The sequence below is a fragment of the Kryptolebias marmoratus genome, linkage group LG7 (assembly GCF_001649575.2).
Source record: "Kryptolebias marmoratus isolate JLee-2015 linkage group LG7, ASM164957v2, whole genome shotgun sequence".
In the NCBI taxonomy this organism is placed as follows: domain Eukaryota; kingdom Metazoa; phylum Chordata; class Actinopteri; order Cyprinodontiformes; family Rivulidae; genus Kryptolebias; species Kryptolebias marmoratus.
Genome location: NC_051436.1, coordinates 15,591,824 through 15,605,981, shown reverse-complemented (window position 1 = coordinate 15,605,981; position 14,158 = coordinate 15,591,824). Strand labels below are relative to the sequence as shown.

The following is a 14,158-nucleotide window of genomic DNA, read 5'->3' as shown; positions in this document are numbered from 1 at the left end:
CTGAGGGGTCTAGACGGTTGGTACAGCGATAACAGATCTTTAATGTATTGTGGTGCTAAACCGTTCAGTGATTTATAAACTAACAACAGTATTTTAAAGTCTATTCTTTGAGCTACAGGGAGCCAGTGTAGGGACTTTAAAACTGCTGTTATGTGCTCTATCTTCCTGGTTTTAGTGAGAACACGAGCTAAAGTTGGAAATGCCTTAGCCTCCCGCACACTTCTGAGGCTGTGTAATCCCTGCTCCTACAGGAGAAACACACACTGTGTAATCCATGTAAGTGCTGTATAACATTAGAGGAAGACATCCCCCGCTTCACCTCCACCTTTATGTCTGACCATTTTTCTGTAACTTCAGTGGGTGTCCGCTGCTCTGACCACAGCAGCTGAACACACACAGTCACTCCTCTTACACTCAGCACTAATGCCAGAGGACTGCGTGTCAAACACCATGTTTTTATGACCCATTATCTCATTTAGGAGCATCTCTAACTTACATTTCATAAAGTTCCTCTTTCCCCTGCGTGCTGACATGATTTTTGATCACACAAGTGGAGAACATATTTGCATCTATTTGCATATTTAAATGCAGGCATGTCAATCTTGTTGACTCCATTCCTTGTTGATCAGAAAAGGAAAGATGCTTGGATGCATGCCAATGCACAGTTTTATACATCTGGATGTTTGGGTGCGTACGTTTTCTTTATAGTGCCCCTGGGCATTATCTGCTATTAGAGGCATCTTCAGCTGCTGACAGAAATACATCCTGGTACATGGGGGGCATACACACTTCTAAGCCACAGTATATATATAGTATATATAGTATATGATGTAATTCAGAGGTTGAAAGAGTGTTGTTTCAATATTTTCATATCTAGAGTGGTTCTGGATCCAGTACCTAGAAGGTTCATAATTTCAGTTTTCATTTATTTTTTTTATGCAATGATTTACAATGCCAATAAAGAGTGTTTTCAGTGTAACCTTTCTTTTTCTTGCAATATATGTATTTTTATTTTTAGTATTAAATAAGCAGTCACCTTCCCGTCTTTATCCATGCCTGCCGTCTGGCCAGATGCCACTCGCACTTTGTCAGGATGAAGGGTGAGACTGAAAAATAACACAAAAACACAAGGTTTAAAGTTACCCAAAGGGCTCAAACAGGAATGCAGGGCATGGATAAACATGATTTTCATTCGACACAGTTTATATTTACTTCAACCTGAATCTGTAATCCTTTTATACATTTTTATGCCAAAGTTTTAGGGACGGAAGGTTTACGGTAAATAGAACATTTAACATTTTTCCACCTTGGTTAATGCTTTAGGGCAGCATCTCTCACTGTGATGTAACTGTTAGGGATTAGTTAGCAACTGAAAATTGTGAGAAAATAGGTGAATTTTCACTGCAGCTTCACTGAATTCAGAGGAAATTGAGAACCCTCACTGCAAAGATTTCGAGGCATGTTGGAGATCCCTTTGAATGCCATTTGCAGATTAGTTGCAGCCCAGTGGGTTATTATCCTTTGCAAACTGTTGCAAATTTCCAGATCAAGCAGAGATTTATTCACAATGAAGTTTATTTAATGTGAGATTTGTAATTATCTAATATGTGTTATTGACCAAAATGACTACATTTTTTTTCCATTTCTTTTTCTAAATCTACCTTTTTTTAATGAGGCCTGTAGAGTCTGACATGGAGCTCTTGGGGATTTTTTCAATTTCTCTGAGCATTGCACAGTCTGAGCATGGGCTGAATTTGATGGATAGATTTAGATTAAAGACCTAAAACATGATCTAGCTTCATCCATCTTTTTGGAGAACACTGAGATCCTGATTCATCGAGCACATCTTGTGGACACACCATTTACATAACTCTTAAAGCTCTAGCAAAGTAAGTTTTGAGTTTCGGACTTTACTGCCAACCGAACAGAATCTCTCTCCACACTGGCGCAGATCTAAATGATGAACTAAAAATTGAGCTAAAACGAGACGATGCACAACCTCAGTGAATCTGAGTCTGCATGTAAAGCTAAAGATTTTTAGAAACAAAAAAATGCTGAAATTCTTTTAGGACATTATTGGAAAATATCCACCCCACCATGAATTAAACTTTGTATATTGCTGAACATATTTTTTTCTTTACAAAGGCACCTGAACCCTTTCCTGCTGTTTCCAGACTTGACAATAAATTACAACATGAAAGTTGATCAAAAAATGTGAATATAGCTGATCGTTCTGCCCTACTGACCAGCGGACGCAGTCTGTGTGTTTGCGATAGTGGCGCTGCGTGCGGTTGTTGATGTGATAAAGCACGATGACACAGGCGATGAAATACACCGCCTCGCCAGATGGGAGGAGGTATAAATTTGCCCGGCAGTCTCGACCCCGGTAACCATAGCTAGCATGACAGGGTCAAGGTGGCATCATTGAGCTGTTTCACTGGTACATTACACACACACACACACACACACACACACACACACACATTCAGAAGGGAAAAGTCACTGAGTATGCTTAAACTGAGCTGAACTGAGCTGAGCTTTTGCTTAAATTTTAATTTTAATTAAATTAACTAGCCTTCTAAGCTTGTTCTCACAGCTACAGAATAATGACACCGTCCTGGAGAAAGTCTTCACACTTTTTAGAGTTTTATCTGTTAAAAAAAACCTAACTAATCATGAATCATTTTCCTTATGTATCATAATCATGCACTACTTTGTGGTGGTCTGCCACATAAAATCCCAGTAAAAAACGTTAAAGTTTGAGGTTGTAACGTGTCAAAATGTGGAAAAGTTCCAAGCGGCGTGAAGACTTTTTCAAGGCCCTGTAATAGATAAGTATTTCTTCCCTACACACACTGATTAATTTGACTCCATCAACACCGTGGAACAAGCAGGGTCTGAATGGAACACCACTCCACAGTAAAATCTAAACATGAACACATGGCTAAAGGATACACCCAGTCCAGCTTCAGCCTCTCTGAGGGCTCCTCCATCTTCAGGTCCTCATAGTTCTGGATGTTGGAGGGGATGTACATGGTTATGGGTCGGCCCCTGATGAACATTTTGATTGACTGTCCTGAAACATAAGCACAACGATAATGGGGAGAACTAAGAGATGTGTTTCAACAAAACGTACGGTACTGTAGAACATATAAAACTTAGGACAGTAATGTTTCATTTCTTCTAGAGGTTTTAGTAATTTGAGGCATATTTTAAGTAGTTTTCAAATGGAGACAAAAGAGCAGTTGTTATTAATAAACAAGTTTTCTAACAGTCGCCCTAAACTTTCAGATTCTCTTGCATCACAATCAGATCTATGCTTCTATAACTGTTCTAAGTGAAATTCGACATCCTGTGTTCAGGACTTTCACATTAAATGCTTTGCAGCAGCTAAAAGGAGTTTGGATCAGGTTAACCCTGGGACTTTGGATCGTTCCATGAGTCACGACTGAACAGAAAAAGCACCAACAGAAAGGAAGATGTGTACATCGTCCAATACACTCAGTCAGTATGATTATATTGGTCAGCAAAACAAAACAAACACCAGCAGAAGACAGAATGGGACAGAATGAAACTTGCTTAAGATGATTTAAAGCTGGTGAACAGCTTAATCTGACATCTACCTTGACTGTACGTTCCTCTTCTTGAGCCAGGGGATCCTGTGTGCAGACGAAAGTGCAAAGTTAGCCAGACAAATAAACACATGCATCGCCTGAGCCCACAAACACGTTTGATTGATTCATCCATAAATACTTTGCTTATCCCTGAAGAAAAATTCAATAATTTATTGACAAACCTCCATGAAGTAATTCAGGAGTAAAAAAACAGCTGTAGTGCTCTTGAGATGGGTTGGAAATGTCCACAACAAAGGGTTTGACATGCCTGCGATGATGACTAATTTGAGAGAAAATTTGCTGCACAAATTGCTCGAACACGTTAAAAGCTAAAGGGACAAGACTGCACGCAATTAAAGCCAGGAAACCAGGAACCACTGCAAACGTTTTGAGATATTCTTGCAAATAGTTAACAGCTAGTGAGATATTTTTTTACCTGTAATGAATGAAAAGCCTAGCCTTCCTTGAATGGTAATTAGACTGTACTTCTATAGTTCCTCTTTAGCCAACCAGGCCACTCAAAGCACTTTACAACACAATCTGTGCCCTCATTTACCCATCTACACACATTTATACAGCACTGAAGCTCTACGATGGAGACTAATCAGTGCTTTAAACTCCATTCATACACCGATGGGGCACATTAGAGGCAATGAGGGGTTCAGCGTCTTGCCCAGGGACACTTCAACATGTGACTCCTGGTAGGAATCAAACCTCCAACTTTCTCATTGGAAGACGACTACTCTAATCACTGATCCACAGCCACTTGAAGGAATGCATATTGCCCACAGCTTTACATGTCAGAGTTCTAGACTAAGATCATCTTATGTTAAAAAGGCACAAAGCTATAGCTGTTTTTCGGTCAAAGCTTAAAAATTACATTTTAGTGCAACTTCATGCAACATTGCAAGGTCTTATAAGATGCCTAGCGCTCAAAGAAAGGGTTGAGAATTAATTTTTATCTACTATCGCAAAGTTTTAACTCAATATCTGTAAATTTGGCTAAATTATAGTCATTTTTGTGTAAACTAATGTTGATTAGCTGTGGTGGCCATCTTGAATTGGGGTGACTGAACAAGTTATTCAGTTGTAGATGTGCATCCTGTGATTAGTTTCTGAGAGTTTCACTAAAATCTATCCAGCGGCTCATGAGATATTTTGCTAAAGCTATAGACAAATGAACACACACACTCACACACATGCAGACACGGGCAAAAACAGTATCGCCCCTTCGCCTTCAGTGGCAGGCAATAACTAACTATGGTGAGAGTGAATGAATGATAAAGAAAAAGCTCTGCGTCGGTTTGCTGAAGCCAAAGGCCATAAATTTTTTTTTCTTCTTCTTGTCATTCACTGCAAAGGATCAAAAACTAAAGCTAATCTAATTCTTTTTAATGAAAGAGATCCAAATGAACTCCAATGGGAACTTGAAAAATGTCTCTTGGCGCGCTGCGCCGCAGAGCTGGCCATCCATCAATCTGTCATGGTGTGTTGGTGTGGTGAGGCAGCTCAGCTCACCACAGAGGATCTGTCTCCACGCAGCCCCGACACACAACTCCCAAATACAGGGACAGAGCCAGGAAGACACTCACTCACTCACTCACAAAACTTTTCCAACTTTCAAACCCATTTTAGTTCTTTTTTTTGGTACATAAGTTAATTTATTGTGTAAAATGAGACAAATGGCACTACTCTGGTGCCGCAGTCAGATTCTGATAAAAGAAAAGAAGTACTATTAAATGGCACATTTTAACTAATGATGGCTAACCTGTTGATCTCATAAAAATTACTGCCCTACCACCCATGGCAAAATGTAGGTCATTATAGTTTTGCCTGTGTCTGTGTGTCCGTTAACAAAATATCTCAAGAACCACTGGACATATTTAATGAAACTTGCAAAAGATGAATCACTGTATGTACATCTACCACGGATTTCCTGTCTGAAAGGAAATCCGCTATAGATAGCAAAAGCTAATAAACCTGAGCAAACGCATTAATGACTATAAGTCGGTCAGTTTTATAGACATTGAACTAAAATTTGGGCAATATGCATTCTTTCAAGGAATGCCAGGCTTTGGTCTTCAAAGGATGGGCCTGGGACCCGCGAGGCCCCTGAGAAATGGGGCCTGAAAGGGGCTAATCATAACCTGACTGAAACCAATGTCAACCACAAGCATAGTTGGTTAGGAAATCCACTCGTTTTGTTCATATGACTGCGTGTGTGAACTACTTTGAGGCTGCTCTGCCACAAATACAGAAATGTAGTCGAGTTGAGTTCAGGCCTTTCCAACAAACAAAACCAAACACTAAAACATGTGATTCTGATCATCACTAGTTCAAACCCTCCCATGTCATTTTGAGTCTTGAAGACATTCATAAAGAGAAGAGAAAAAAAGAACTGGACTGTTTATAAAGTTATCTGTCAATCAAAAGGCCCTGGTTGGGCTCAAACATGCAGCCTTTAGCAGCTGAAACAGACCTTTAAGTCACACGTCTGGGAAACTTTTTCACACACCCTTGAGGAGGACGGGGACATGGAATCCGAATCGATCATGTTTTAGGGCCTTTATTGTAAACGCTTCTTCCAGGAGCTGTGACTAGAAAGTCATTGGAGTCTGTTGCACTGCAGCAACTGAAGGGCCTTTTGGTGGACACCAGCGGTGATGAAGGCCATCAAGTTAAAGATAGAGGCCTTTAGTCAAAAGACTCCTGAAGAAGCTGACAGGGTGGCCAGAAGGACTGTGGCTTCTGTGGTTAATGAAGCAAAAACTCTGGCATGGAAGGAATTTGAAGAGAGCAGGTTAAAAGGACTTTTGGATGGTTAAAGGACGTTACCATTTGCACCTCAGGGAAAGAAAAAAATCAGGTCCTGTCCCAAGCTGAGCCTGGTTTGGGTGGGGAACTGCTGACCCGCACTGGGAATACTGTTGAACCACCGTTCAACAGTATTCCCAGTCCGGGTCAAAGAACACTTTGAGGAGCTCCTTAATCCTGCCACCATGTCCACCTTCTTCGTTGATTAATTAAATATTGTATTAAACCCCATATCCTTGCCCCTTGCCCCTACGGTGGTCTTATTTTTACAGTTCAAATTGTATGACTTTGTTCAATAAATGTCAACAAAAATTGAATACCATAGTTGAAAGCAAACTTACTCCTTCAAATAATTACAGTTTATTGAGGACAAACAAAGGCGCCCAGCTTTTATGAGCTAAATGGTGAATTTTTTAAAAATCCCTCTTCAATTTTACATTTGAAACATATTTTTTTATTTATTATTTAATATTTAATCAGGTAAAAAAAAAAAAAGTTATTTCTGAAACGTGCTTGAAAGACAAAGTACATAAAAGCACTATCAGCAAAAAAAACACGTTACCTGCATTTGCAATCAGCTCCTTTGCCCGACTGTGGGGACAGAAGACAGACATGTGATCAAGATGTGAAAAAACCTACTTCATGCACAACAGTAGCTTTCATCCATCACTCCCTGATTTCACAATCAGATGGTGTGTGTGTCTGTGAGGATGCCTTCACAAGAATGGAATGCTGCTAAGATTCACGAGGGCAGAGAGTGTTCCAGCAGCCGTCGGCGTGCTGAGCTCTGCGAGGCTGCAGCAGCCAGAGGACACACAGAGCAGAGTGTGACAGTGCGCTCACTTCTCCAGGCTGGGCGAGCGGCTCAGCAGGTTGGTCGAAGAGGCCGCCTTCTTGTCCAGACGCTTCCTCTGCTTCTCCGGGTTCGCCAGTTTCTCGCTGTTTCGACGAACTCTGGAGTGCAGCAAAAACAAAAGTCAGCGTACAGTTCGACACATAAGGGCCGCATTAACGTCCACATACATGGAGGGAATCACCCCACAGCTGATGCATGCAAAGGACCAGGAATGATTAGGAAGATTGAAAGCGTTTAAAAAGAGAAAGAGAGACAGAGGGAGTGAGGTTTTTATTATTGCCCGCCACCGAAAGGTGAAGGCAGACAATAATCTCATGAACCACTGGACGAATTTTAGTGAAACCTGCAAAACGTGATCACTGAACGTACATCTACAACTGAATAACGTCTGGAGTCAACCTCATTCAAGAAGGCAACCACAGCCAACTGACCTTAAAAAACACACAAAAATGGTGATTCAGCCAATTTTACAGATATTGATCTAAAATATGATGCGGTTAGAGTTGAGACTGATCCCTAAGAAGTTCTAAACACAAAAAGATTGTGCTAAATATTTGTTTAAAGTTTTGCTGTCAACTCGATTTGTCTGTTTGCAAAATATCTCATGAACCTCTGGATAATCACTGAATGCATGTCTACCACTGACTAACAAGTGGAGTCGATCCAATTCAAGATGGCCGCTACAACCAATTGACCTTCAGAAACCCAACACATCTTGCTAGAGTTCTGGTGAGATAGCACATCATGCTATTTTTAAAAGGTATGGCCAAAATGGCTACACAGCCATCATTTCTCATCATAGGATGATCTCAGTCTGAAACTGTGGCAGGAGAGGCGGCGGGCGATATGCATTTCTTCGAGGAACGCTTGCAGCTTGTTCAGATGCAACAGCTGCAAACCGAAGCTGTTCCTTTTAGAGAGAAGAGACTTTCCCCTGGCAGCCCGTTCAAACAAGCCATACCTGTTTTCTAACTGTCCTGTCAGTTACCACACAGCCTGAGGCCTGGAGAGGCTTCTTCTTTTCTCTTACTATTTTCTTCTGAGATTTGCATAGTCTGATTTCTGAGTGAACTTGCTGGAACATTCCTCCCTCCGGGAAGATCTTCCAATCGTCTTGAATGCTTTTCACTGCAACAACCTTTCACACTGCAGGTTGAGACGTTCCCACACGGTGGTGATCAGTTAACTAAGGACATTTTAACAACAGCACCCGGCTCCTACTCCTCTAATCCTTATGAAAGCAGTAAACGTGGACTTTGTTTCTGTATTTTGGTGTAATTAGTCATAAATAAGGGCAAGGAGTAATAAGTGCAGTTGTCAGCTGGGGTTGTTTTTAAGGCCTTGAAAACATTTTCTTGACGCATAAAAGTTTAGAATTGAAAGAGGGTATGCTTGTTATCGTGACTGAATCAGAGGCGAACTTTGATAAATGTTGATACTCGGACCTTGTTTCAGATTTGTGATAAGAACTTGCTGCTTTAGGTAATATCTTACTGAGCTGTGACTGTTGGAGACTAGTTGGCAGCTCAAAAATGTGAGAAAATAGGCAAATTTTCAGTTGTACTCTCAATGAATTCTGTTTGCAAACAAGCAACCAGCGACTCCTGTGGCCTTGTTTTGAGCTGCCAGTTATTGAAAATCCTAGTCTATTGTTGTGTGCATGGTTTGGACATTATTTCAATGCTCTCTTTTATTACTCTTATGATTTAATCTACTGGAGTAAACTTTGGAAATGAAGACCAGCTGATTTGGACCAGTTTCTAAAAGACTTATCGTTGGGCATTGGTGTGTTTTTTTGATTTGGACTTTCCGGGCTGCAGCCTCAGATGTTTCCTGTCAGAAAAAAAGCACCTGAGCAGGTGTCAAAATACACATCAAGCACTCTAGACCAATGGTGGCGGGTTAAGATCTATTTTTAGATGCATCAAATGGCAAACCTGAAAGAATCTGAACTGATTTTCAAATGTCAAAAAACTATTTTGTTAATCTGTATGTTGCCACTTTAGGAGAGTCAGAAGAGTAGTTGCTGCGGTGCCGTTTGTCCTAGTTGAGTTTGTTGTGTTCTCCAGCTTCACAGTGAGTGTATTTGTGCCGTTTTGTTGCTGTAATTGCTCTTTGTCACCAGAGGATGCTGCTGTGACGGTGTGGGGCAGAACAGAAACTGTGTTAAAAGGACGGAGAATAAATATAAACAGCGAGAGACGAGTTCTTCTAATGGAGCGTCAGCAGCAGTTGCTGGATTAATGTTGCTTAGTTTTAACCATCGTCTCCTTTTTCATAACAACCACCACAACAGACTTATCTTAGGGGCAGCTTGTCCCAGTGGGGAGTGTGGTTGCCCTCCGATCAGAGGACTGGGGGTCCAATTACACACATACATTTATCAGTGTACAAGTGAGAATATAAAAAATGCTGTATATAGTGCGTTAAAATATATAAATGAAAGCAGTGTCTAGGTGTCTGGGTAAATAAGAAACTCTTTAAAGTGCTTTGTAAAACCTGGAGAGGTTCAAAAGGCTCTATGGAAGTGGTGGACCATGTACTTCCTGTAGTTGAAACATGTTGCATGTTTTTATTGTTTCTTCAATGAAAAGATTAAATGTCCGTAAGTGATAGTTGAAGTTATCATGACATGAATGTCTTGAGTAATAACTTTGAAATGTTTAAATTGGATATGAATTTCCAGTGATAAACACGATGCTATTCGTGTTAGCTTTCCTCTGGCATTTTCCATGTTAAGTTAGCATCAATGCTAAAACTATAAATGACAGCCTGTCATTTATAGTTTTTTTGGACATGTTATTGTGCACTTTTTGTTAAGCAAAAAATGTATAAACCAGTGTTTATTTATGTAAAATAATCCATAGACAACAAATTAAAAAAAAAAAATCAAAATGCATCAATAATTGTTTTATAATCGCATCTCAGCCTTCTCAATCATACTCAGATTTAACCATAAGGTAGGTAGGTAGGTACATTTATTTATATAGCACTTTTCAGCACAAGGCGACTCAAAGTGCTCAAGGTGCCAAAAGATTCTCACCCTTACTCTAGAATTAAGGAAAGTAAATTAAGAAGGGTTTTAGACGCCTCCCAAAACAACTCTGTAATTATTTTGAGAGAAAATTGGTTGCATAAGGTTTTTTTTAAACGGGTTTAAAATTTAAGCAACAAAACCACGAGCCTCGGGAACTCACACGAGGAACATTTTGAGATATTTTGGAGACTCCCTTACAAACACCGTTTGTAAACTGGTCGTCAGCAGTCGCAGCCCAGTGAGACACTAGCTTTAGTTAAACAATAATAACTTGTTCCAGCTTTCCAATGAACTAAAAGTAAAGAGCACACAAGCCCTGTCACATAAAGAAGTGGAGGACTTAAAGTAACTAAGGCCCTAGTAGAGAAAACAGTTGTACCTGGTGGTCATTAGATACGTAAACTGTCTGGGTTGAGCTTCACTGAACTGGTGAACCGAGATGGCAAAAACCGAACAACACTTCAAACCATAATTCTTTTTTTTTTCAATGAGGGTTTTTGCAACACACACCATTTCCTGATGGTGCACTAGATGCACCACAGACAAGACCGGAACAGGTCTGTCAGCCATCAGCTTCACTGGTCTTAGATGTAGGAAGTGAAACTCAGCTGGCACAAACCCTCTTCTCAAACAGTCATGAGGCTGTTTGTGCAAATAGAGGCATGAGTACAGTTAGATCTGTTCTGTCACTGCACTCTGTCCCACCTCTCAACCATTTGCTTTACCACTCTGGCTGCGGACAGCGAACGGCGGCGCAATGATGTTTTTGCCCGATCGAAATTTTAGGTGTAGTAGTAGCTGAGGGTCATCCACAACACATACTCTGAGCGTGACTTCTTGCGATATAGCATGTGACTGGGTAAAACGTTATTTTAAAGGTTTGACCAAAACAGCTACAACTTTGTCATTTTTCAACATGACAAAAAGTCATGTCTGAGCTTGTGCTAAAGTAAAATAATAAAGAAATAAAGAAAGGTGAAATGTTAAAAGAAATTTCACATAATGTCGTTTGCAGGTTGGTCACTTTGGAATATGACTAGATTAATCTAACCTATGAGGAAAGTGTGAAATATAGCATCTACAATGATGTCACCCGGCTACTTCCTTCATCAAACCAAAATAATGTGTTGAATGTTGAGCTTGAGCGGGACGAGCACAGAGACATAGTTCAGGTTTCCATAAAGGGACATAAGACAACTTCAGTAAGGGTAAAAAAGAAAGTCCACCCTCTTTCAATTGTAAGGTTTTAAGTATCAGGACATAAAACTGATCTGATCTTTACCAGGTTCAAAAGTCATTCAAGTCTAACGTCAAGTGAACAAATCAAGTCTTTGTTTATTAAACAAAAATAGAAAAGCTGTGTGTGAAAAATGAAGTCCACCCTTTGCTGGTTCCGCAGGGTTTCAGGGGTTCAATATCAGCCAGGAGCTGCTGATCAGATGTATTGATTAACTGATCACCATCAATGTGACGCCTCTAGAAAAGCAGGAGTTTTGTCAGTTTGCTGTTCTGAAGAATACAGGTGTGTGTTAACACAACGACATGAAGAAAAGACATCAGCAATGATCTTAGAGAAGCAAATGTTGCTGCCCATCAAACTGGGAAGGGTCAAAGGTCATTTCCAAACTATTTGGAGTTCATCATTCTACAGTGAGAATCATCACCTAGGTTTGTGAAGTCTCATCTGAACAAAACACAAGACTTCTGAAACAATGTCCTTTGGACACATGAGACCAAACTACAGATGTTTCCCCATAATGCAAAGAACCATGTCTGAAAAAAAAAAAAAAAGCAGCATATTAGCACAAAGACCCTCATAGCAACTGTGAAGCACGGTGGCAGAGGGCTGATAGTTTGGGCTCCTTGTATGCGTCAATATAAACTCCTCTGTGGACCAAAGGATTCTGGAGTCAAATGTGAGACCATCTGTCTGACAGCTGAAGGTTGGACCAAACTGGGTCATAAAACAGAACAATGATCCCAAACACAGCAGCTGATCTACAACAGAACGGCTCACAAAGAAAAAAAAAAAAGGTGCTGCAACGGTCCAATCAGAGTCCAGCCTTCAACAATGTTTCTCCAAATTATGTTAGAGACTGATCGTCGTACAGAAAACAACTACTTCCAGTTATTGCTGATAAAGGTTATAGAAGCTGCTCGATCATGGGGCGGACTTCGTTTTTCCACACACAGCCTTTCCATTTTGGCTTTCTTTCTGTTTAATAAACAATGACACACACGGTGGAATCTGTTGTGTGTTTTTGTTCACTTGAGGTTCGATTTGAATAATTTTAAAACCTGGTAAAGGCCAAATCATTTCATTATGTCCTGGTATTTAAAACCCAACAACTGAAAGAGGATGGATTTTTTCCCCTCCAACTGAAGTTTTGAAGAGCATGTTATCCATCACAGCACAAACCCTTCCAAGCCACAACATGCAAGTGGGACAAAAGAAGTCATGCATGTACAAGAACCAACTCCAGTAAACAAAAGCAGCTGTTCTCCAGCACAATGTGCCCTCTACAAACTGTTGGAAAAAAAAAGAAACAATAATTCAGAGAATTTGTAGAGAAGACAAAATCAACCAAGACCGATTTGTTTGAGGGTGACCGTGTTTACAGTGATTCAAAGATTAAAGTAGAACTGGTCTATAAAAAGGAGTTTGAGTATTTCTGCAAAACCCAGTTGAACCACACTGAAGTGCAAGTTGTTGCTGCGTAAAGTCTGCACATCTTTATCGTCTAATCATATGTGAGTGAAGCTGTAACTGAGATGACCCTTCTGCAGGTTTTAATTACGAACCTTTTCTTTGATGTAGCCTGTTTGGAGAGAGATTCTGCTCCAGACCGTTCCTGTTTTTAAAAAGTTGCATCTGTTTTGTCTCACAAACTCCCTAACTCAATTCAGTCTAAGTGTATACACACATACAGTTGAAACCAGATGTTTACATACATTATATAAAAAGATACACAACCATTTTTTTGCCCTCACAGTGTGACATTAAATCAGACTAAACCTTTTTCTGTTTTAGGTCAGTTAGGATTCCCAGAATTATTTCTTGTTGCTAAATGACCAAATATTGATAAAGAAATTTGCCTTTAAACCGTATAACTTGGGTCACATACATCAGTTCAAAGAATTATACACAAGTATAAACACCATGGCCAAGTCCTGCTATCAGACCACTCAGGAAGGAGATGAGTTCTGTGTTCCTGAGATGAACATGTTTTGGTGCAAAATGTGTGAATCAACCCCAAAACAAAAGCAAAGATCTTGTATAGATGCTGATGAATCTGGTCAGAGAGTCATTATTCACAAAGACACAAGTCCTGAACCAACATGGGCTCAAAGGAAACTCAGTGAGGAAGAAGTCATTACTCCCAAAGCAACATAATAAAATAATAAAATTACAGGTTTTAAATGAGCACAGGGACAAAGAGCTTAATGTTTGGAAACATGTCCTGGTCTGATGAAACTAAAACTCAACTGTTGACCATGGTGACCATCATTACATTTGGAGGAAGAAGGGAGAAGCTTGCAAGTCTAAGAACACCATCCCAACTGTGAAGTATGGGTGTGAGCAAAGCAGCCTACAAACCTGACTCAGTTAAACCAGTTCTGTCAGGAGGAATGGGACAAAAATCCAGCTGATTATTGTGAGAAGCTGTGGACGAAAACCCAAAACATTTCTTCTCCCAGGATCCACAGAGCATGTGGAAGGGCATTAAATGCATCACAGACTACAAAACCAGTGATGCACAATGCCCCAAAGACCCCTCCCTGCCTGAAGCCCTCAACAAATTCTACGCCCGCTTTGAGGACCCTGACACCCCCCCC

General features: G+C 40.3%; 1 protein-coding gene across 2 annotated transcripts in view; it reads right to left on the bottom strand.

Annotated features, from left to right (window-relative positions):
* The window catches only part of eml3 (EMAP like 3), a 60,693-nt gene that overhangs the window by 18,404 nt on the left and 28,131 nt on the right, over positions 1 to 14,158 (bottom strand). For both annotated transcript variants that reach the window (XM_017427045.3, XM_017427046.3), the window contains 6 exons: positions 7,272 to 7,382; positions 6,991 to 7,019; positions 3,624 to 3,659; positions 2,956 to 3,076; positions 2,247 to 2,396; positions 1,037 to 1,106 (listed from right to left, as the gene is read on the bottom strand). In XM_017427045.3, coding sequence (XP_017282534.1) covers positions 1,037 to 1,106; positions 2,247 to 2,396; positions 2,956 to 3,076; positions 3,624 to 3,659; positions 6,991 to 7,019; positions 7,272 to 7,382 — 517 coding nt within the window. The remainder of the gene's footprint in view (positions 1 to 1,036; positions 1,107 to 2,246; positions 2,397 to 2,955; positions 3,077 to 3,623; positions 3,660 to 6,990; positions 7,020 to 7,271; positions 7,383 to 14,158) is intronic.